At 39.5% G+C, this 25204-nt stretch overlaps 1 protein-coding gene across 5 annotated transcripts in view; it reads right to left on the reverse strand.

The window, feature by feature from the left end:
- The window catches only part of HIVEP2 (HIVEP zinc finger 2), a 193585-nt gene that overhangs the window by 3155 nt on the left and 165226 nt on the right, over positions 1-25204 (reverse strand). For all 5 annotated transcript variants that reach the window (XM_055310095.1, XM_055310094.1, XM_055310096.1 and 2 more), the window contains 6 exons: positions 20886-20930; positions 14436-19972; positions 13272-13426; positions 9649-9824; positions 6530-6631; positions 4859-5751 (listed from right to left, as the gene is read on the reverse strand). In XM_055310095.1, the coding sequence (XP_055166070.1) occupies positions 4859-5751; positions 6530-6631; positions 9649-9824; positions 13272-13426; positions 14436-19589 (6480 nt within the window). In that variant the 5' untranslated portion in view covers positions 19590-19972; positions 20886-20930. The remainder of the gene's footprint in view (positions 1-4858; positions 5752-6529; positions 6632-9648; positions 9825-13271; positions 13427-14435; positions 19973-20885; positions 20931-25204) is intronic.

Here is a 25204-nt window from a genome sequence, read left to right on the forward strand (position 1 = left end):
AAGTAGTTAACATTAACTATGTCAAACAGTTTCAAATTATATTTAACTACACAGCTGGGACCTCAAGATTATTACATTTACCATCGTCTGTTTATATTATTATGTTCATTTAAATCCCATCTTGGCAATTAATGAGTTAGAACATTTAAAATTAAGAGCCAGAAATCCAGATTTCATGGATCCACTCCTGAAAGAGAACTTACTTTCTATCGTTGTTTCTGTAGCAAAACACAACTTAGACTACGAGATTATCAGGCTTGAATGAGATGATCAGGTTTCAATTCCTGAGATTTATTCTTTTACTGGGCTGTCATTTAAAAGGTACTCAGTTTATTTTTATTTTTTGAGAACTTAAAATCAGATAGCTGTAAACCTGTCAAGAATGGTAGTAATCCAGGAGAGAGAGAAAAAAAAAGTTCTAATTCATTTCAAGGATGTTTCAGTTCTAAAGCTCAAGGTATGCTCTATACCATTAATGATTCATTCAGTTCTTTTTAGACTGTGAGACAGCCTGAGGATGATAAATTATGTATTAGATCTGTTACTCTGTGCCATGCTTAGCTCTTACCCTCTTTTGGGCTATACCTTATTCAAGCTAGAAACAAATGACATATCCTGAAAGGGCAGGAAGTAATGAAATCCTATAATCATGAGTTAGGGAAGGTGAGAATTTGATAGTATGAGAGTATGAGAGTCATTTAAATGTTACTACAACAACAAATCCCTCTTGTCTTTGCTCCAATCTGGAAAAAGGCATGTTTCCTACAGCAAACACCAGTTAAGGTGCAAGAACTATGATACCTATAATAATAATCTTTGAAGATAATTAAATGAATCCTCTTTTAATTATAATGGTCAAAAATTAAAAGTTTAACATAAAATGTAACCTGGTTATGTTTCCATTTTGCTCTTGGTTGCTATTCTATGACATCCACTGCTTACACCTAATCAGAATGGGGCTCTGTGAGGGCCAAAGAGAGCCCTGACTCAAGGCTAACAAAAGAAGTGATGAATGAAGTGTCCTCTAACACTAAGATATATTCAAAATGTTCAAAATCCAATAGAATTTTATTTGTGTTAAGAATTAAAGTGTCAGGGCAGCTGGGTGGCTCAGTCAGTTAAGCATCTGCCTTCAGCTCAGTTCATGATCCCAGGGTCCTGAGATCAAGTCCTGAATCCATCAGGCTCTCTGCTCAGTGGGGAATCTACTTCTTCCTCTTCCTCTCCCTCTCCCTCTCTCTCTCTCTTGCTTTCCCTCCCCCTGCTCATGCTCTCTGTCCTTCTCCTCAAATACAGAAAGAAAGAAAGAAAGAAAGAAAGAAAGAAAAAGAAAGTGTCATTTTCAGACCTTTTCTGATCAGCAATTGAATGATTACAGTCACAGAAGTAAGGGTGCCAGTAGAACTTTTACCATGTAAGCACTTCCCCTGCTCCAAATGCTACCAGGCCTTTCCACACATCCTCTTCTCCTGCATTCACCTCTTCTTCACCTTCCCAAGAAGCTCTCAATAAGATTTTTCTACCTTGGTTTTTACCCCATTTGCAACCCTATTTAGTTTTGTGATTTGAGGCTTATCATTACAATATCATTGTAAATCCTGGTAAGAAACACCTTGATACAGAAATATGAATAATGAACCCGTGTGGGTTGTATTATGTGTATGTATGTATGTGTGTGCATATATATCCCATGTACCAGGTTTAATATCCCACTCATCTTTTCAACATTGTCAGTAGGTGCTCTGGAAGCAAATACAAAGAAGGAGGCAGGAGTTCAAGGAGTTCATTGTGGGGCAAGGGAAGCAGGGAACCTGATGAAGGTAAGCAGGAGAGGAGGCAGGTGCTCAGCTGGGACTGATCCAGGCTCAGTCACTGGCTGGGGGCTGTAGGGGAGAGTATGTAGCCCTGGATGGAAAACTGAGACCTATCATGATGGCACTAACAGCAGGAGGCTGTCAGTTTACAGCATTCCTCACAGAGGAATGGCAAATTCTTCCAAAGACAGAAATCTGCTTGGCCCACCTCCTTAGCTGCCACAAGCAGATTAAGAAACTGTGGCCGAGAAGTTAAATGACTTGTTCAAGATCACACAGATAGCAAGTGATAGAACTGAATGTCGACAATGCTCTTCTGCACTACATAGTGGAAACCAGAACATGTTTTTGTCTCCTTTGCTAATTTATGTACCAAAACATTAAAAATGGAATAGGAAATTAGTTTGTTTAAAAAAGTTGGGGCCAGAAATCATAAAACTTTTTCATCATCATCTTTGAGCTGTACATGTTAGACCTTCAAAAAATATTTACTGATGAGCAAAAGATCTTTCCTTCCTTCTTTTCTTCCTTCCTTTTTTCTTTCTTTCTTCTTTCTTTCTCTTCCTTCCTTCCTTCCTTCCTTCCTTCCTTCCTTCCTTCCTTCTTTTCTTTCTTTCTTTCTTTTCTTTTCCTTCTTTCCTTCCTTCCTTCCTTCCTTCCTTCCTTCCTTCCTTCCTTCCTTCCTTCCTTTCATCTACAATTATCTATCTATATTAAAATTAACCAGAAGGCAGTAGGGCAGGAACAGCAAGGTAGTAGGATCCTGGTGGTTGAGTATCATCTCCTCCAAACCTGTTCCCTGGGTACTACCACTCCAGACTGAACCAGAGGATGAGTGTTGTCATGCTAGGCTAGAAGATCCTTTCATGCCACAGTCACTGACCTGTGAGCTCCGAGCCTATGTTAAGCAACAAGAGAAGGTATTGCTAAAAGAATTTCTATCAAAAAGGTTTATTTTTAGGGTTATTCTAATTTAATATTTTCATACATTATTCAGAGAGGGTGCAGCACTCAGCCAATATAGAGATCAGGAGAAATAATCCTCATAGTGTCATCACTTCTGTTTAATCTTGGCAACAAAAATTTTCTTCATACATCACAGAAAGATAAACTCCTCCTTTGCCCCTCAAAAAGATGTGATAAAACATTAAATGGCAAGTGTTTTGGAACAAGTGCCATTGTTCAGGGAGCATTCCCAGATCTCTTCCCTCTTATCACATGGACAAAGCAGGAGGCTGTAAATTCTCTGAAGATAATTAAACTGGGTAATAGATCAATGGCTCTACAGTTGGCCTTCATAAATGGTAAAGTTTAATAATCGTATTAAGTATCCAGGTAAATTGGTATAAAAGAACACAACTGGTTGCAAACTCAGTGACTAATAAAAACAATCTCCTTTCTGGTCACATATCCAAAATTAGATGAACTTCCTTAGTCTGCACCTTTGATTCCTATGCCTGAGTTGACTGTGAGTTGCTGTTAGTTGCTTTAATAACAATAGTGTTATGGCACTAAAGGCTTACATTTTCACGACTACAATTGACCAAAGATATCCCACGTCTCACAAATACCCCAATCTGAGCCCACCTGGCCAAGGCCACACATGCTCTGCCAGCATCACTGGTCTATACTGGAGAAAGCATTTTTTTCTTCAGATATGGTATCCTGGCATCAGAGGGATTTGCGTATCTACAACTCTCTACTTAGGCCGTGGTGGCATAAACTCCAGAAGACCCCTCTTTTCTACTTAACACCACCAAGACACAAAAACGTGTGTAAATATACCTCTTTTTTCCCTAGGTGGCTAATTCATTATCTTGGCAAATAAATCATGTCCTGTTTGTATGCGTGTTTCTGTAGTAATTGTACCATAAAGACTAAGCTGGTACCACTTGTGAAAAGATGATGTTGGGGATCATGGAGGGAATTGCAGCAGGGAGCTTTCCTGAAGTTTACATATGATAACCTAAGCTCACAACTCAAGGTTGTTAAAAGGCAACAAAGATGAGGGAGCCTGGCCACTGGGACAGTGATAAGACAGAGCTAGAAGTTGGTAGTGCCTTTGGCTGGAAGGATGGTGTGGAGCCACACAACAGAAACCCAGAACAAAGGAAGAACAGCAAGAAATAGAGACTAGGAAACAAAAATACATGTAAAGCAAAGAAACTCAAAAGGTGTCATTCATCTGTCTATGCTAAGTGCCTGTTTTATTCATTTTTTAAAAAAAATCCTATACAAACTGAAAGAAACATCAAGGTCAGCCATACCATGGAATGAGGCAGGGCAGATGCTTTTTTATAGATTTGCATTAAACCTACTGCCTAAACTTAATGCATGATTGTTACTGTTGTTATCTAAGTTTATCATGAGGGGATACCATAGAAATCTCAGAAACTCTCTCCCTTAGTTCTCCCAACTTTGTGCCAACCATCTCACTGAGCCAGTGCCCTCTCACTGAGCATAAGGTGGTAGTAATGACAAGAAAAGCAGATAGGTTCATGCCTTTGACTCACAACATATCCAGGGGGTCACTCTCTCCTATCCTAGTCACTCACTGGTTTCACACGTCCACTCACTGTGGGCAAGGTAAAGAGTTTATTTTTTTAAAATGTATTGAAAGTCAATGCTAATGCCTGACCCTTACTTGACAAAGTTCTACAACTGACACCACAAAGGCCCTGAGAGTGTCTGTCTATGCCGTCGTGTCATTCCAAAGACTTCACCTTCCCTGCTCATGTAAAGGTTTCAGCTCATGTCCATAATTAGTTAAGCTTAGAAAGCATTTAGAAAAGCCTCACCTGTTCCCAGCTGGAAATGCACCACTGCTCTGATGCAATACTACACTTGGGGTAATGCCACAGCTATGTTACTAACAACAGCATGAGAGAAAATGTCTTCCTGCTATTTTCAGTAACCACGTTCCCTGCTTCCCATGAGAGATACCCACGTTATAATAAATATCACACTAGTGTGTTAGTGTGTTATCAAGAGGTTCCAATAAGCTTTGGATTATAAATTAGAAAGAGAAAGCTAATCATACTTACAGGAGGCCCCAATACAATTGGTTCTGCTTGCAAATACTGCCCCATGGACAATGGTGGGTTATGGTATAAAGCCCTTCTGGGAGATGGTGCTCTTATGGTGGTCATGTATCTTCTCTCTCTTCTGGGAGAGAGGTCTCTTCTTGCCGTGATGTCTTTCCCAGGTGACACTGGCCTCCTTGGAGACAGATGCCTTCTCGGTGAAACATCTCTCTGTGACATCTCTCTTCTCAATGCAGCTTCCTTTCTTGGTGAGAGATGTCTCATGGGTGACAGATCTCTCCTAGGTGATAAATGTCTTCTGGGTGATAAATCTCCTTTGGGTATCAGATACCTCTTTGGTGAATTATCTCGGCGGGGTGAAGAGTCATATCCCGGTGAGGAATGGTGGCTCGAGGGGGAGAAGTCCCTCGGTGAGGAGCTGGGCTCTGAAGACAGCATGTACTCTTCATCCGCACAACTCGGTATGTCTAACCTGTCTTTGTCCGGCTCCGAGTCTGTACTCTTGCTCTGGAATAACCTCTGGTATTCTGTCATCTGAGTATCTTCACATGAGTCACTGGGCGTCAGCTGAGTAACCTGAATACTTGGCAAAGTAACCAAATAGCTGATCAATGAAGAATGCCCCAGGGAGCTATCTGAAGGAACCCCATGGGGCACGGCACCAACATTCACAGGCAAGGACGAGAATCTAGGCGGCTGAGGACTGGTGCTTCTCGATCTTGTTTTTGGTGTCAAATCGCCCTGATCATCAAAGTCATCATCATCTTCATCATCTTCATCATTATCATCTCCATCCTCACCATCAGATTCTTCAGCATCTGAGAACTGATGATCAGTTGAAATGCTGGACATGCTATGCTTCTCAGCTGCTTTGTGCAAATCTTCCATCGTTTCTGAAACATTGAACAGAAAGTGAAGATCAAGGTCCAAACGTCAAGGTGAGGAACTAATTTGGACCCCATCTCTTTCTAAAAGCTTTCTTCCAACCCTGCAGCCCCTAGAGATAGTTCTGTCTCTGAACCCCTATAACACTCATTGGGCACTTATCTGGAAGACCTTACACTGGTTCTTATCCTTTTATGACTGATCTGATTCATCTCAACCCAACAAAAGGATTCTAATGTGGAATCTTAAATCTCAGATGTCACCTGGCCCATAGAAAAGCCTCAAGAAATGGGTGTGGATAATGCTGATAATAATGAGGCTAGAAGAAAAAGAAAGCAACGATCTATCTCTATAGGTGTAAACTTACATGTAAGTGATATATCTCAGGAAGTCTGACTGGCCCTCAGGTTTTCTATTAGGTTAATGATGGATTTTTTTTTCCCTCTTAATTGGAATAATAATGCATTAAATTGTTTTTCAAATTTCCCCAGAAGTTTCATAAAATCTAAATCTCTGTCACAACACAAGCATAATTAGATTTCCATTATGGTTAAATAGGAGTATTTCATAGTGAGGTCTTTTTTTCCCCCTTTAGTCAGAACTGAAATGCATTTATTTCTTCTCAGGTTATAAGCAATTCAACATGTCAGATTTATTTTATATACTTCATATTAAATAAAACTAAATGTGATCAGTTTTTTAAAATATCAAAACTTGTTTTACCACCCCAGCCATGAAGCTCCAGTGTGAAGAATGAACAGGTCAGTCAACTAAATTTTGAAATACCTGCTTCTTCAGTTTCTGTATCATCCACTGATGTCATTGAAACTCCCAACTCCAAGCATTTCTTCATGTGTGCTTTAGATTTCATATGCTTTGTTAGGTTTCCTAGAAAACACAGGCAAAAAGAGAAATTAATTGTTTACAAAAATGTGATGATTGCTCCAAAATTAGAAATGAACTAACATAAGATAACACAGATTTGTTTATACCCACTACCCTTTGCTTTGAACTTAAGAGGAACAATCTGGTTTCTGAATATATAGCCACTCAGAATTCTGACAAAATCAAGTTTCCTTATTCTAGAAGACTTGGAGAATAGGGTCATATGCAAACTTATGTGAAAGTCAACCTTGTAAAATAAATTCAAAGAACCATAAAAATAGTTGGCTAACTACTTAAAGGGAGCATTATTCTCAGTGTTTAGCATCTATCTGTCTGGTATATATTAGCAAAGTTTATTACAGCAGTTTCTAAAGTTCTTCAATATTCCCTATTTATCTTGAAATTCCCATCATTCTAAGAAAAGAGAAAGATTTTCTGTCAAACATGTATTATTATTATGATGATGATGATATATATAGAATTCTATCTATACATACATATGTGTGTGTTTATATAGAATTATATGTTGTTATATAGGATGTGAGAGATTATGAAGACACTTATCCAATCACTTTTGACCTAGGATCTATGAAATTATATATATATATTAATATTTTATTATATATTTATCTATATATCATTTCATGTCATATATATAACTTACTAAAAGACATTCAGGAACTAATTTAGTTGTAAGGGCCATATTGTTATCTGTGCCCTTTGATGATGCTGTAGCGATGTACCAGCAAACACTTTATTTTTTAAGAGTAGGCTCACTGAATGAGGATGGACACTCTTAGCCTGAAAAAATAGTTTGTTCCTTTGTAGGACTGTTTAGCTCACCATTAATGTGATATATGAGCTACTGTTGTTTATTATTTTACTTACGTTATTTTATTTACTTGGTATTTTATTTAACTGATCTTAAATCTATGAATTTTATGTGCTATTTTGGTAATTCCAAGCATAAAAATATTTCCAGGTCCTTACTACTCTTATTTATATAAAAATGTTTTAAAGACCTCAAAAATTTTTATAGCCAGATCATTAAGAATTCCTAAATCTGTAAATTAATGAATACATCTGTATATTAATGGAAGTTACCTGCTTCTGCAAGGGAGAAAGTAACCTGTGTATGTGGGTGGGTGTGAAAGTTAGGTGTCAAGATACTTTATTTAGATCTTAATATGTTTCTCCTCCTCTATCTTTCTCTCTCTTCTTCTCCATTTCAATAGGCAGTCAGGCTTTGGGCTCTCATCTTCAGCATAGGTTTGTAGTTAGAAATCTGGCATGAAACAACTCTACCCTGGCTGTGGTTGACTGAAGTGCTGAGCTTCTGCAGGGATTCCAGCAAGGAGGGGGAAGTGGCCGGCAGGGGGTGGGTGCCTGGAGTGGCACCAGTGTTCAGAAGGTGCTGGTCCTACAAGGACACTCAGGATCTGCACTCAGAGGACATGGGTTGGGACAACAGTCACTTCAACTGGAAAAAATGGAGGGGTTTCCTGGGATATTTTACTCATCTTAAGATCCTGAGACATTTGGACATTCCTGAAGGGTGACAAGGAAACTCCAATAATGACCAAGAATAAATTATTTCCTACTGAAACTCCATGACAATGATTCAGAGCCAAATTTAATGTGATTTTTTAAGACTATAGAAACTAGCTCTTTATTTTTTATTATTATATTTATTTGACTTTAAAAATGCCTAGAAATATGACATTTCTTCACCCAGTGTTTCACACAGCTATACCTTCAGCAGACTCCTATGCCCTGGGAAGATCTATCAGCTGTACTGACTGGCAGATTTGCAGCCTATAAAACCAAAATTTAGACTTTATGTCCTAGGGAGTCTCTTGGTGAAGTTCTAAATAAAAGGCTTCACTGTGCAAAGGTGGATGGTATTTAAAGGACCTTATGTTTATCTCTTTTGAAGTGCAAATGAACACTCCCTTTATGTGGCTTCAAAGGAAGCATCTTTGTAATATAGATACCTTTTTTATACAGAAGAAACAGATATACTGAGAGTCTACACATTTATACTTCTGACAAACCAATAAGACAATTTAGGATTTGGGTTATAGGAGAAAATAAAAACCATTTCTCTACCAAAGATTATCTTATTTGATACGTATTTTTCTTGACAAGTAGTGGAGCAGAATAATTAGCAGGCAAATTTAAAGTTAAAACATAGGAAATCATATGAGGTTAGTGAGGGGGGCAAAAACCATTAGATCTAAAGTACTTCTACAGCAAGGAGTAAACATACTTCTACAAAAGTCAAACCACCTCTAATTCACTACTGTATGTAATCTGAGAATGCTGGGCTTATAACATTTCCATTGTTTTATAAAATGTTGGAAATATCAAAGCAACCTTCCTGTATAAAATATTTTTATATAAATCTACCTGTAAAAAACAGATTTTTTTTTAGGGTAGAATATAATTTTAAGGCAGGTCCTAGTTTTATGAGATTCACAGTTGTGGCCTAAGAGTAAGAAATTGTCTCTGTGCTGATAAATACACAGAACACAAGCTATCAAATTTCTATGTATAATTAATGCAACTGTGGATGGAGGGGCCCACCTGGGAGTCTGTGGGTCTCTACATTATTTATAATCTTGAAACTGACCATGGGCACATGTTTTCTTCCCAGCTGCTGCCTTGCTTTTCTAATGCCACAGCATGGATTGTCTCCCAGTGGTATTTCAATACTGGTGCAAAGATTATCTAGACCACACAACACTTCCAACATGCAGTAATAGCAATAGCAATCCAGACAATTCTTAGCCACTTCCTTCGGAAACAACCAGCCTGGCCCCAAGTCTATAGCTCTTACTTAAGTCATAAAAGGAGACTCGCTGTCTCATGTACATCCTCTGATTACTTACATAAGGGAAAAAATGTATTTCATAAACAAAACCATCTTACAGTCAATGCAAGTTAGTTATAAAATGGTATTCTGAATCCAACATAGCCATAAACAAAGTATCTTTCATCTAAAGAGATGAGAATTGTACCTTTAGTTTTGAAGGCAAAGTTACATAACTTGCATACATAAGGCCTGACATCAGTGTGAGTGCGGATATGCTTTTTGAGCATGCTTGGCTTCTTACAGCGAATCCCACATTCTTCACAAATGTACTTTCCACGTCCACGTCCTCTGACATATACATAATCTTCATTTGACTTATACCTGTTTAGAAAAAGGGAATGCAGTGTGTTTTCAAATACTCTAGTGTTTTATATGTCAAACCAGAAGCTAATCTTTGGAGTGGTAATTTTTTTTTTTTTGAGTGGCAAAATTTGTATGAGGTTCTTTGACAAATAGTTATCAACTTTACTTCTCTGAAGCCTATGAAGTTTATGCAATAAATGCCTGAAAGAATTAGATAATAGATTTGGCATTGAAAGCAAAATGTAATTTTTCTACATAGTGTTCAAAATGGAATTGGGTCCCTCTATTGAGTGTAGATATATGGACTTGGGATAGAGTTGTTCAAATGGACTTCTATAAATCTCAGAGAGTTGCAGTGTTGTGCCTTACTACTTTTGGATTCTAGTACAGCCTCCACACAAGAACTATCCAGAAAGTTAAACCAACATATTCAAATCATCATATATCATTTGTTAACATTACATCGTCTAAGATGTGCATGCAGAACACACACGCTTCCCTCTAAATTTGCTAAAATAAGTATAACTGATAATAGAATTCCTCATTGCAAGCTTTTACTCTATTTTTACAATCCTGGCATGAGAGTGCCTCTGAAATCTCTAGCTTACACAGGCTGAGCTGAGCTCACCAACTGTTGTCTACAGATTTGATCCGCTCTTCCCAAGGACCCTGAATTTGTACTAAAGTGGAGTCCAAATTTCAAGTAGCTTCTGGTAAGTACTGTTACATAATAAAAACTGGAGGTTCTATTTTTCAATCAAATTTGCATTTGTTTCCAGAAGAACTTAATAGGTTTGTCTGAGGTCATCTAGTTTAATCAAATCAGTTCACCAAATCTTAGGTATTCATTGTAATAATCTATAAAACAAAGTGCTCAACATCATATTTTGTTTAGACTACAATGAAACATGATCAGTCATAGAGTACAGTAGCATTCTATTGAATAATTCAATGAATATCATTATCTTTTAAATCAAAGCTAGGCTAAAATTATGGGTCTGATGTCATTCTTGGGAAGATATTCCTCTCAAGGGACTCTTTTTGTAACTTCAGAACATAAACTGACATATAAAATGCCCTAATTCACCATGGATTAACTTTAAAGGCACTAATTTACAGATTTTTTTTGTTTATTTTGGTTTGGTTTTTTAATTTCTTTCACAATCTAAGAGTACTGCACACTTCTCCATTTTGTCCTAGCTAATCTGTCATCAGGAATAAAAGTTCAACTTTATTCCTCCAATTTACTGAAGGATTTTTAAGAGAGAAAAATCCATCCACATATTTAAATACTACCTCTATTATGGATGCTATGCAATCTTAACATTATTTACTTTTTGACCAGTGCCAAAAACTCCAGGTAGGAATTTAGTAGTATCAAAAATACAAATAGTTTTGTGTGTTTTTTTTTTCATCCTTTAAGTCTTTCTCCTTCCACAAAGAATTTTCAACTTCAACTTGTTCTTCAAAACTTTCTTGAACTTCATGCTCTATTTCACACTGTCTTTTGTAACAAAGTAGAAAAGAATCTCAAGATGCAAATTTTCTTTCACCTTTTAATTTCACTATTCTCTGCCCCTCAATAGATAAAATTACCAAAGAAATATAGAATAAAACAAATGATTTAATAGAAAGCTAGTTTTCTTCACAGAAAGATACCTTAAAGTTAGTGTAGTGATGGGAAATGGATTTTATCTTCAAGTGATATAACTTAATTTTTAATGTCTTACCTGATTAACTTGAAAACAGTAAAATTCAGTACCAAATAAAACTGCATATTAGAAAAGTCTGTACAAATAAAATATTTACCATTCAACAGGTCTACAGACCCATGAATCTACTTAATACAAGAATGAATGGCTTTTGAAAAAGGCCAAAAGATACATTCAATTAAATTACTAAATCTAGGAGTTAGATAATATAAAGAACACATCCACTTAAAAATGTGATCAGTAAAAGTTCTTTTTAAAGCTATCACTTTGCCATCACCAAAATAAGAGGTGGTGGTACCACATTGCTTGGAATGAACACTTGGTAACCAACAGGCAGAAGTTGTATCACAGATTAAGAAATGATTGGGATGTAGCCCATACAACGGGGCAATGAAAGGAGGAAGAAATGATATATGGGGACAGTCCTTGTGAATCATCAAAACAGCAATAAAATGTTCACATACGCTTTTCACTTGTGTCCTTCGTTAGTGGAGGTGGGCTCCCCAAAGCACATGTAATGGGAAGGTCTCTGCTAATCTAGTACAAGTGCAGCTATGAAGACTGCTGAATATAAGGGTGTTGATTCAGTCACAGGGACCTCTCAGTCTCTGAGGAAAGATAAAATCTATATTTCTCTCGTTTGTGTTAAAAGATGAGGGATGTCAAAAAAATATCAAGACAAGCTTCAAGACTCCATACAACTGTGGTTTCAGTGGTGAAAATACTAGACATTCAAAGGGGTCAACACTAAGGGGGAAACAACTTTAATAATTCATCTTCAAACTGGTAAATCAACGTGGGAAATAGATATTTCAAATTCGTAAACATTTGACATTTTATAATCAAATAGATAGCATTACTCTGTCTTTCAAATATAACTGGAATAAATTCATGCTCATGGAAACATGTTAATTAAAGGTCTACTGTAGAGATAGGGCTGGCTAATCAAAAGTGATTAACATGCTTTAACGTTTTAAAGTTTTAATAGCATAAGTTGGAGCTTTTTCTCCCATGTGACCGACTGTATTGAAAATACATTTCTACTGAAATCTAAAACTAGATGTTACACATATGTGTAATTTTTTTTTACTGTACAGATATCAAAGTCAATGGATCTTATCACTTGTGTTTATACAACTCAGGATTCAACATTTAAAAAGAAATTCCCAACAGAGAGACTGCCACAAACCAGAAAGAGATTAGGAAAATATGACAACTAAATGCATGGTACCCTGGCTTGGATCCTGGAACAGAAACAGGACATCAATGGAACTGATGAATTCCTCTCAGAGTCTGGAGTTTAGGTAACATAAAAGCAATAAAATGAACCATCAAATTAACTAGTTCCTAGGATCATACATGAGTGTGCATGATTGCATTTTTGTAAGCACAGAATAAAAATATGTCCATTAATATTAAATATTTTTAAGATGTCCATAAAATATTAAGAAATGATTAAGCTTAGACGGCATCAAGAGTTCACCAATTTAGTCTATTTCATAGTGCATGAGACGTGAAAATTTAAAGCAGAATCCCAAACTATATTTGACAGGGACATTTTCAGTGAAAGTAAGTCATTGAAAGCAAGGGCATAAACTCATTATCTATTACCAGACTTCAGAAATGTGAGCTGAGAAGGAATTCACCTTATACTTCCAACCAGAGTAGATACTATTCTTTCCATCTGTACATTCGTGATTGCTTGCTCTGATCTAGGACTGAATATTTCACACATGCACGTATGTTTCCTTACCCTCCTTCAAAGATTTTAATTCGGATTGGCTCTGTTTGTTTGGATCCAATATCTTTATCTCCATGAATATCTCCTTTCCCTCTTTCTTTTAAGATATTTCCAACTAGTTTCCTCTCTAGTTTGCTGCCAAATAAAAAGGATGCATCAGGTTTCATCTGTAGAACAAAAGAGAGAATCATTTCATATGATTTCTCTAAGACATAGGAGAAGTCCACACATTCTGCTCTTCTCTGATCTCTGAAAATTAGCCTAAATTCCATGCTAAAAGGCCATGGCCCAGTTACATGAAATAAGGGACACTAGAGATAAAATCAGAGAAGAATGACAGCTTTTATGGAGTCATTCGACATTTTATTTAAAAAAATACTCCTCTGTTGGCACTTATTCTGTGCAACACTAATAAAAACAGAAAACATGTTCTATATTCTGCAGTAGCAATGAAAACAATAACAATTAAGGACATATTTTCAAAAATTGTTGAAGGTAAATGGTAACAGGATTAAGTAACATATATTTATAAAACTTCTATTTGTTTCATTACTAATTTAGCAAAAATTCCAAAGTGTCCCTGTTCGCATTTTTGTAATTTTACATATAAGGTATTAATTGTTCATGTAGGACCAAACCAAAAAATCACTTGGAAAAATGAATTTTGAGGGAGAAATAAAGAAAATGCATTTTAGTAAAAAATATTGCTAGTGGGAACATGGAAGCAAGATTGTCAGAAGGTCCACTCTGAAGTTTGCAAAGCTCAGTTATGACATCTGCACACCTCCTTCCCCATCCTTCCTCTCAGTGTCCATTTCCACATTCATGATGTTCTACGTCCTGTACCCACATTTCATAATCCCCTGAATTCCTCTTATCAAAAGAAAATTTGATCTACTAGGTCACTAACACAGGCCAGAAAGGAGAAGAACCCAAAGGAATTGAGTCCCAGTAGTAGAATTTCATGGCTCCTGGATGAAGAAGAGACTTCCCCATGACCTAGTTCATGGTCAGTGGCTTCTTCTCTTACCAGGGAAGGGAAATCAGCATTGCAGAGGGTGCCCTCAACTCTGACCTTCATTTCACTTGCATGTTTTAGACCTTACGTCCTTCACTATGTACTCTGCTCAGTGAGCAAATGCACACTACAGTGCTTTTAGAAATGGTATTCATTACCTGAGCAAACTGCTTCCAAGCACTCGATGATGTAAGCTTGCCAGTTCCAGGCCTGTGCATAGCAGCCAGAGTATAAATTTCTGCAGTGATTTTTTGCTTGGACCTCAGAAGAGCCAGAGTGGTCTTGGTGTTCAATCCCGATGGGTTTGGGTTACAGGAACTAATGCACCATGAAGCATAAACCGAGGATTTGAAGGTGGCCTGTTGCACATAATTGGGTTTTGTATAATTCAAGAAGCACCAACTCACAGTAGTTGTTGTCCGCAGACTAGGGAACTGAAGAATCTGCTGGAAATCTGCCACATCCGTGAAAAGAAGAGTTGAGTTTGCCATTTTCCTGCTTGGGCCAGAAGCCATGTGCACCAGCATGCCAACAGGCAGCTTCTGGCCCTTTCCTTGCTCTTCAAGCTGACTGTCTCCTGGTGGCAACAAGTTGCTCTGTGGGCTCATGCTCATGTCAGATGCTGTCTCATCAATATCAAGTTCATCTGAGGACTCTCTGCTTTCAGAAGGCCCACTGGACTTCTGGCCTAGAGAGGGTGCCCTGGAGTTGGGCGGGAATGGCTCCCTCAAGGGCATGCTGGCAGATGGATGGTCTTGAGATGAGGAAGGGGACAGTGAGGAGAAAGAAGATGACCCTGACTGCAAGCCATCCTTTGGCTCAGAAGCACAGCCTTGTCGAACCAGCTGGGGTTTCTGTGGGCGGGACATATCCTTCTTGATGTCTGAGCTGGTTAGCTCCACGGCGCTGAGTTCCTCCACAATCTGTCCATACATCTTTTCTTCTTTGACCCTTTTCTGCTGCTTTGTCTCCATGAAGAGTTCTAGGCTGCTTGCTGGAGAGAGCATACGCTTGCTACCTCCCAGGGTGGCCACACTGTCAGAGGTGGAAGGTAAACATAAGGGAATGGAGGATTCTAAGCCGAGGGGTAAGGTCTGAGGTACTTTCCAAATGGGGTATTTTTCTAAGCCTGCATGCTGCCCCAGCACCTGGGCGATGTTGAATCCTATTCCTTGCATGGTCGCATTGGTCACCAGTGTTCTCTGGGTAGTATTCTCATCAACTTTGCAGATGACAATTGCAGGACTGTTCTGCCCAAGTATCTGAGAAATGCTTGTGTACATGACGCTCCCATAGGATGGGACGTGGGTCTGGATCCTAACAGGCACCACTGTTCCAGGTAAGGACTGCAAAGGCCCAGCACTTGCTGAGGCAAAATCTTCCTGAAGAACCTGCTCGGAGGGAGTATCAGGTGACTTGGTGCTTGGGTCTGATGGAAACTTTGGAAGAATGTTCTTTGAGTGTAGCCCTGATGTTCCTGAATAACATGGGTAAGTTTGCTCTTTTGTGTGTGCATAATCAGCAGGTTTCTTTCCAGTGTGCTCTGCAACATGCTCTAAGGGATAGCCAGGATGGATTTCTGCCTGGAAAGAAGGCTTGCCATAGCTCTTCTGAGGGTGCTGCACAAGGGGATGTGGGAAGTGTGCCTGCCACCAGGGAGGCTGCTGAGCTGGTAAATGAACCATACAGACGGTAGGATATGGAAACTGAAACAAGGCATTCTGGATTGGAGAAAATGGAATAGTCTCTTGATGTGGAAATAAATGCGTCTGTTCAGACAAGTGCTTGCTTGCAATGTAGGATGTTGGCTGTAGCAAGGGATTTCTTAGAGACTCCTGACTGTCCATGTGCATGATCTGTTGTTGGGCCAAGTGGAGCGGTCCAGAGCTCAGCTGGGCACAAGGACCCACCAGCTGTTTCCCGGGGTCCTCTGCCTGGAGAGGAGGCAGGACAGAGGTAGGGGCGTGGTGCCATGCGGCCCTGAGGCCAGCGTGCAGGTGCTCCATCTGCTCCTGCTTTACACTCAGATCTGCCCCAGCCTCACCCTGGGCAATCTCCGGAGAGCCGCTGAAGGAAGCCTGCCGCACCAGAAAGCATTTCTTCCTCTCCCGTGATGGAGATGATGTGGTGGCCGAGGCCCCTGCCACGGGAGCGTGGGACAGATTTCCATAATCGAATGATTTGCTCCGGATTTCTGGGACTTCGGCTGGATGAGGACAAGGCATCTGCTCGGAAGAGCAGCGCCGCATCTCTTTTTGGTGGTGGTGGCCTGGAACAGACAAGGAGTATGAACCAGCAGGGACAGTCAAAAACTCGGAATGCTTCCCAAACTCATCTTGCTTAGGCGGTGCAGCAAGCTTAATGGTATCCTCTCTTTCAAAAGACATTGAAAAACTGGAGCTGTGGGACAAGTTGCTTTCCTGACTAGGACTGCGGGAGAGACCTGTGCCTGTGGATTCAAAGCTGGATTCCCCTGAAGAGTGCTCCATATCTGCAAGCCGCAGACGCTTCTTCTTGGGTGGCAACTTCTCAGCTGGGAGCTGGGAAAGGGTCTCACTTCTCTGGGGCCACTGAAATTCTTCCACAGGCTTTTCTGGCTCTTTACCCTGGGTGTCTTTCTCCTTCTCTGGTTTATCAGGCTCCTCAGTCACTCGGATCTCAGGAACCTGAATGTTGTGCTGGCGAACCAGCCTGGGCTGTGCGTGGTAGGACTGCTGCTGAGCCGGCTGGGAAGGGGATGGCTTCCCCCCACTTTCAGCACTGTCTGCTGGTGGAGCCCACTCTGGACTCACCGGGGCTTCGGAAATCTCACTGTCACAGGTCTCAGAAGGTGAAGAGGCTTTATCCTGTATGCTAGCCACCAGCTCAGCTGACTCAGACCTTTCAAATGAATTGGGTCGGCTCAGCGAGTTTGTGTGCTGAATGACAGAAATCACATTTCCCGGAGGTTTTCTGCTCCCTAGCTCTGACATCTTGTCTGAATCAGTGGCTGAGGGTGACTCCTCAGACCCAAGAGATGGGCTTCCAGATTGGAGTTGGGGCCGACATGGGTCAAAGCGCTCAGAGTGACCATGAGAAGGGTTCTCGTGTCCAGACATGGCGAAACTACCTCTCATGCCTTCCTGCATCTGCAATTTGGGGTCATAATCTGAAGCCATGATGCCCATGGGAGTGCTCACAATGCTGCTGCAAATCATGGGGGTGTCCTCCTCATCTCCTACACTCTTCTCTTTCCTGCGCTTTCTATTTTCACATGTAGTTCCATACATGGTTGGCATTCCCTGCAATGGCACCGAGGGGTCCATAAAATATTCACCCCCGTGTTTTAAAGAGCCTAAGCAGGAAATGTCCTCCCACTTCTTGTAGGGTTTCCGGCAGACATCATAGTCATACCCCATTCGGTCCCCAGAAATCAACTTCTTTTCCTTCAAGGATAAGCTTGTGATACTCTTTGACATCCTGCCATGGTGTTCTGCCTCCATGTGCCCCTCTTGTACCGAAGGCAGCTCAAATGCAGCTTGTCTTCTTAACATGCGCTGAGGGGGTATTCCTACAGTCCCTGGATAGAACACATCATCAGAACCCGTCATCCTTTCATCAAATGAGTGACTTCCTCTTAAAGAAGGAGGAATACTTAGATTTGTTGCTGAAGAAGTTGGCATTGAGTTGCTTCTAATAAGGGGTGAAGCGTCCACAGGAGCTTCTAAGAGAATTGGGTTGCTGCCTTGGACATTTGCAGGAAAAAGCTTTCCTTCATTCCTGATTCCTTCATTCCTGATAGATGACGGAATAGCCTGGGATTGTCTGGATTCACTGTTGAATTTCGTGGATTTCAGCATGCTTGTTTGACTGGGGTCGATTTCCCCCTTGCTTGGGATCAGCTGTGAAACCGGATCTTCAAACATCTTAACATCTAACCGGGTGTTTACGTGAGGCAACGATTCCATCACGCCCTTCCTCCCCATTGTGGCACGCTCCTGGCTTGCGGTTGTAACACTGAGTGTATTTCTGGGACTAAGCCGACAGTATTTTCCAAAGATGATTTCTTCATAAGACTTTGCATTTGTGTTTGGAGGGCTTATTTGCTGCTCCGCACTTTCTGAGCGAGAAAAGTAACCAGAGTCAGTGCTTCCTTTACTGTGCGGGCTCAGGAGGTTTAGAGATGGCTCAGAATCTTGTCCTTTTTTCTCCGACAGTCTTAGTGCAAGTTTCTGTTTAACTGTGTGAGAATCATCAGGCTTAGTATTTAGAGATGGATTTGATAGCATATCAGAGCCCAGATACTGAGAGCTTTCGTTAGGTAAAGGAATCCCACTTTTGGGGATAATCAAAATCGGCACTTTCATTGGCCCTCCCAGTGATTCTTCCAATGACCCATGATAGCCACCTCTGCTGGCAATATCCAACGGGATTGGTGGGCCAGGACTCATTTTCTCAGAAGCCTCCACAAATAAAGAGCTCTCCTCATCTGTGTCTGTGCTCTGCTCACCGTCTGAATGTATTTCTGCTTCTACATCAATAAAACCAGCCTCTAGGTCCAATTTAGATACAGCTGACTCTGTGAAAGGGACTAATCCTGCCTTAATTGCATGGGCATGTGACTTCCTGTGCTTATACAAATTGCTCTTTGTCTTGAAAGAGAAACCACAAGGTATACATGGATATGGCCGCTCACCGGTATGGGACCTGATGTGTTTTTTCAGTACACTGGGTTTGGCACACGCCCTGCTGCAGTAGGGGCAAATGTATTTGCCGGGCTTTTTGGGTTTGTGCTCTTTCTTGTGAGCATCTTCTGCCTGTTCGATACTTTTCTGAGAGTATTGGCTATAAGCGGGGTTCAGACTCGAAATCTTTTTTCTAGGGTAACCACCACTGTGGCCATGGAGAGGAAAAGAAAATAAGTCCTCAGAGGCAACAGATGGCAAAGGGCCAGGGAAAAGCCACGGAGGGCCTTCAAGGCTCTGATGTGGCTTGTTGCTGTGCATGACCCCCTGTGGCAATGAGTGCTGGGGGAAAGAGAGTGAATGTTGGCATGAATAGGGACTTGGGCGATGGGGTGGGTATTGCTTCTCCGTGACTTGCTGTGCCACATCACTAGGGGAGGCCAGTTTCCCAGAACCAAAAAGTTGTGCTGATGCTGTGTCTCCAATTTGCTCAGGATCTATTTGTGGTTGCCGCTGTCCTTCTTGACTGCCAAAAGTGGTCATCTTAATAACAGCTGATTGTTCCTGTCTCCATCTACCTGACACCTTGTCAGTTTCTCCAGACCTTGAGGTAGCTGTTTGTCCTAGAGCTGTGTCCCCAGTGTCCATTTTGTTACAAGGTCTTAAGCACTAGTTCACTTGAAAGCCAGGCAGACTCATGGAGTATCTTCAAAGCTGTGCTTTTCAAAGCTTGCTTACTTCCATGTTCCAGGGTGTCTGCAAACTTGCCGAGTGCTCCTTCTCTTTGGAACCTTCCACATCCACCCCGTGGTCTTACGGGCATCAGATGGTAATGTCCTTGGACCAGAGCTATAACACAGTTCTCTCCATTGTAGAAACGTCCATCCAAAAGCTAAGTGCAAATCTAGAAAGATTTCTTATGACATTTGAATATTTTCAACCAGCATGAAATTGGGATGAATAATCTGGGAGAAATTTTGCCCATCAACTAGAGCAAAGTTTAATTGCCAGTTTCACTGAGATAAAATGATCTATAAGAAAAAGAAATGCAAAGAGATTGTCATAACAGTTATCAAGTTAAAAGCCAAAACCAATCCCAAATAGCCAGCCTGACAATTGGAAAAACTGAAACTGATTTTTACTCTAAGGAATATTTTTTAAAAAAGATTTATTTATTTACTTGAGACAGACAGAATGAGCAGGAGGGCCAGAGGGAAAGGGAGAGAGAGAGAATCTCAAGCTGTCTCCCCACTGAGCACAGAGCCCAATGTAGGACTCGATCTTGTGACCCTAAGATTACAAACTGAGATAAAACCAAAGAGTCAACAGGCTCTGCGACCCAGGTGCCCTTCCCAGGAATACTTTTTATAGCTGTTACATTAGTTTCACAATTAAAGGATATTAATTTCAAACATGGCATAAGTCATAAGCATAAATTTCTTCAATGCTTTAATTTTGGTCATCCTTTTAAATACACCTTAATTTTGGTTAGAAAAGTATTTAAGAGAAAGCTTTGGGTAGATATTATTTATAAAATCATAGGATTTTTAAAAGTCTTTATTAAAATAAATTTAGAGCTATTTCTAACCAACTTGTGTGACTTGCATGCTTAAATGTACTACATATTTCTCTAGACAGATTTTATAGATTAATATACATATGCATACATATATTTTATATGTAAAATAGATATATGTAAAGTATATTTTAAGGATTTCAATATGTATTTTTACATATATGGATATTTATATTAACATACAATACAGATATATTTTATAGATTAAAACTGGTGATTAGCAGAGCTAGCCTAAGGCTATAAGAATTAAAGGTTGTTCCAGAACTTTGGAAAAGGCAGGAAAGTGCATCCAAATAAATAATTCTAAAACCTTCCTAATATGAAAAACAAAACATATTTTGGGGACAGTTTAAAAATGTAATGATTACCTGATTGGTGTAGCATTCTTAGGGACATGATTGTCTTGACGCTTCCTGGGTAGAAAACAAACGCAGTTAGGAAAAATTGTTCCATGAAACCACAACATGGATGTATATGAGGGTCAATTTAAAGTTACATACATAGGGCTCACAATGCAATGTGCCCTAGGAAAAAAACATTAATCAGTAGCTGCTTTGAATACACTGTGCTAAAGCAGTAAACTTTATACAGACACTGTGTCCAAAAATAACTGAAAGAGAAAAAAGTTGCAAAAAATTTAGAGTAGTATTTTCCAATATATTCTGATATATCAAAACATCTTAGTTTTTTTGACACAATTTACTTGGTTCTAATTCCTTAATTTTTTAAAAAATATTTTATTTATATATTTGAGAGAGAGTGCAAGCATGAGCTGCAGGAGAGGCAGAAGGAGAGGGAGAAGCAGACTCCCCGATGAGTGGGGAGCCCCATATGGGGCTCTATCTTAGGACCTTGGGATCCTGAACTGAGCCAAAGTCAGACGCGCTTAACTGACTGAGTCACCCAGATGTCCCTAATTCCTCAAATATTAAAAAGTTGAAAATAACAGGGGGTTTTATTGAACCTATAGGTTTGCACATTTAAGTTTACATCACAACACATCAAGGAGTTCTCCCAGATGGCCCTTAATGGCTCAGGGAAACTTGACAACTTAGAAACAATTAGATTTTAAGTGAACACTCTTCTTCCATAAGCAAATGGCCACTGTCATACCCAAAGGAGTCTGAGAACTTCAGTGCTCAACTGTATCAATGATGATGAAAACTGAGATGCTTCCCTGATAGGCAGGCTGGCAGTGCTTATCAAAGTAAGAAAGCACATGCACTTCGGCCCAGAAATTCCACTGCTGGAAATTTGTCTTTACAGATGTACCTGCACAATAAAAAGGTTGAAACTTAAAAAAAAAAAAAAAAAAAAAAAGAGTGAGGGGAGGGGCAGAGGGAGAAAGAGAAGCAGACACCCCACTGAGTGCAGAGGCCTAAAGTAGGGCTTGATCCTAGGATCCTGAGATCATGACCCAGGCCGGAGTCAGATGCTTACCTGACTGATGCACGAAGATATGCATACAAGGACTGCTGAAATAAAATATGACTCCATCATAAAACTTAGCCATTAAAAAAAAAAAAGAGCAAAAAATACCCATAATAGCAACTCATCCAGAAGATAGTAACATTGCATGTTAAAACTGAAAAACCAAAAAAACCCCAAAAACAAACCCCCCAAAAACCCAAAAAACTCATTGCACCCTAGAATGCATTTGACAATCCCATTTGTATATAAGAGAAACAGGTGGTAAACAGAGAATTTCTACAGGGATGTCAAACAACTTTTAAGTCTAGTTAAATTAAATTGCATAAATAGAATCAGGGAGTCAGAAGTGGGGAGGAAAGAAATTTCTTACAACTTTTGGTACTTTTAGTTTCTTTTTCTTTCCTTTCGCTGAGGTATGTGTGTGTGTGTGTGGGGGGGTGAGGGCAAGAGAGAGAGAGGAGAGAGAGAATCTCAAATCTTAGTGAGTGGAATTCAAATCACAATCCTGGGATCATGACCTGAGTTGAATGAAATCTAGAGTTGGGCACTCAACCGACTGAGCCAACAGGCACCCCTTGTTTCTTTTTAACATGAGCATATTCACCTTTTTAATAAAATATTGGTTAAGAAAAAGGATGTCACCATGCAAATGTACTGCAATTCCCCAAACTAAAACTCAAGTGCTGGTCTTGCTTCCATGTCCAATTTGCCCCTAATACAAACTGCGGTTGTGATGACAGTGACAGCAGGTGCACTAAGGAAGGGGACAGCATATGGGAATCCCCACAGGAACAGTAAGTCTTTTGGGTGAGAAATCAGTAGCCCCCAGATATTTATAGCAAGACATCTGTAATCAAAAGTTTCTTCTGCTAAGAGCCAGAAATTTGCAAAGAAGTAGCTGGAAAAACTAAATAAGCATCTTAACTTTGGTTTGCTGGGAAGTTTTACTATTGCATTGGATTTTTCCCCCATAATGATCTTCCTCTGTATCCCTTTATAGGTAATAAGACAAAACCTGAAAGAGAAGTAATGGCCTCATAATACTGTAATGCAAATTAACTTCCATCAGTTAGAGCAACTGTGCTAACAAGAAGAATATGCAATGCCAAAACCAAATTGACTGCATTTTTTTCTTAGTTAGCTACATATTTAAGGTTTATTTAGACACAACCACCATCAGAATTTTAAAGGTGAATAGCATCCTCTAAAATGGAAATACAGTGTATTTTCAATTCAACAGGAACATTTGTGAGTCTTTCCTTAACTAGGAACAGAGCTTGAACTGAATAATTTCTAAGTCACTTTTCATATGTAATATTTTACAAGACACTGATCTGTGTGCACAGATCAGTGCTAGCAATAACAGTGATAATGCTTGGGTGTTTACTATGCATTTACTATATGCCAGATACTGGTTGGTACAGAGCTTCATATGCGTTACCTTATTTACTCTTCATGACAACTCTATGCAATAAGTGTGATTATACCTATTTTATAGTGAAGGATGATCCTTAGGGAGGTAGACTGTCAGAACCAGAATCAAACCCAGGTTTGGCTCACTTCTAAGCCTACAAGGTCTCGCCTCTCTCATCCACCTCTGCTATTTAATTTCTGTGTTATACAGTAGTAAATTAAAACCATTATATCCTAAACAACACATGTACAATTCTTATTCACTAAGAACATATTGTAAAAAAGAGATGTACAAATTAAATTCACATAAAGGCAATACTATTTTTCTCTTAAAGAATGAACTAGAATATGTAGAAAAGTGACATACATAAGATTCAAAACCTGATATTTCATGGTCAGAACAAAATTCCCTAGAACACGTAGTTGATTGTGATTTAAATTTTAGGAAAAGACTCTAATCAGAAAAAGTCAAATCGGGGCACGTGGGTGGCACTGTGGTTGAGCAACTGTCTTTGGCTCAGGTCATGATCCCGGGATCCTGGGATCAAGTCCCACATCAGGCTCCCCACAGGGATCCTGCTTCTCCCTCTGCCTATGTCTCTGCCTCTCTCTGTGTGTCTTTCATGAATAAATAAATAAAATCTTTTTTTAAAAAGTCAAATCTACACTTTTTTTTAAAAATAAAATTTTAAGAATCAATTTTGCTGACAGTCATATAGGATCATCCTATATTCCAATAGTATTTATTATACAAAAAAATCTCAAAATTCAAAACTTTGATCCCATTCAAAAAGTACATTGACTCAATTATGTAAATAGCTTCTGCCAGGAAAACCTCTTCCTTTTACATCTCTATGACAAGCGAGCCTACCTAAGATGTCCTATCATTTTAACATGAAATCAGATGATTGCTTGAGTCACAATCCCTACTCCAAGATCACACAGAGGACCTTCTGTATGTATCTGAGTTAGAGGTCTCAGCAGGCCTGAGGATCCCTCTGGTCTACCTTCCTCTGATCCTCAATGTCTAACTTTTCACTTCAGTGTAAAGCTTAAGAATCATGAGAGAATTGGAAATGCTTCCTCTTTCACATGCGCCTTTTACGTTAGATTTTAAACATAGTTGATATTATAGTATTTCTCTTCAATACCAGCCTTGGAGAGGCTTCAAATAACGGCTATCCATAAAATCACTTTCCTTCTTCCAGTTTCTGAGGCATATGGAGACAACTATAGAGGGGAGAAAACATGAGTGATGGCTCCTTGGAGGAATATACTGATCATATTCTTGAACCATTAAAAATGTGGACTCCTTTTCATTAATCTCTTGTCTACAATGGTTTTATCTTGGAAATAGGAAAAAATACCCATGTAAATTGTATGTACTGTAGATCTGCTATTGGTTTGTCCCTTTAAAACCAAACAGGATTTGGGAGTGTTCTACAGTCTCTTTGCTGCTCCCCTCAACTTTCAATCAGGAGAAGAACTCACTTTTAAAATCTTAAGGCTTTCTGGGCACCTAGATTGCTTAGTTGGTTGAGCATCTGCCTTCAGCTCAGGTTATAATCCCAGGGTCTTGGGATCAAGCCCCTCACTGGGCTCTGTTTCTGTGGGGAGCCTGCTTCTCCCTCTGCCTCTGCTTGCTGCTCCCCCTGCCGCTACTCTCTCTCTGTGTCAAATAAATAAATAAAATCTTAAAAGAATAATAAAATAAAATCTTAAGGTTTTCAAAGTTGAATCCAAGACACAATGATGACATTCGTCTTTTTTTCTTAGATTATACTTTTACTGAGCAATCTATCAATAATGGTAAAGTACTGAGCTTGTGTTTTATTGTTTAAAT

This window comes from Nyctereutes procyonoides, unplaced genomic scaffold (assembly GCF_905146905.1).
Source record: "Nyctereutes procyonoides isolate TBG_1078 unplaced genomic scaffold, NYPRO_anot_genome, whole genome shotgun sequence".
Classification (NCBI taxonomy): Eukaryota; Metazoa; Chordata; class Mammalia; order Carnivora; family Canidae; genus Nyctereutes; species Nyctereutes procyonoides.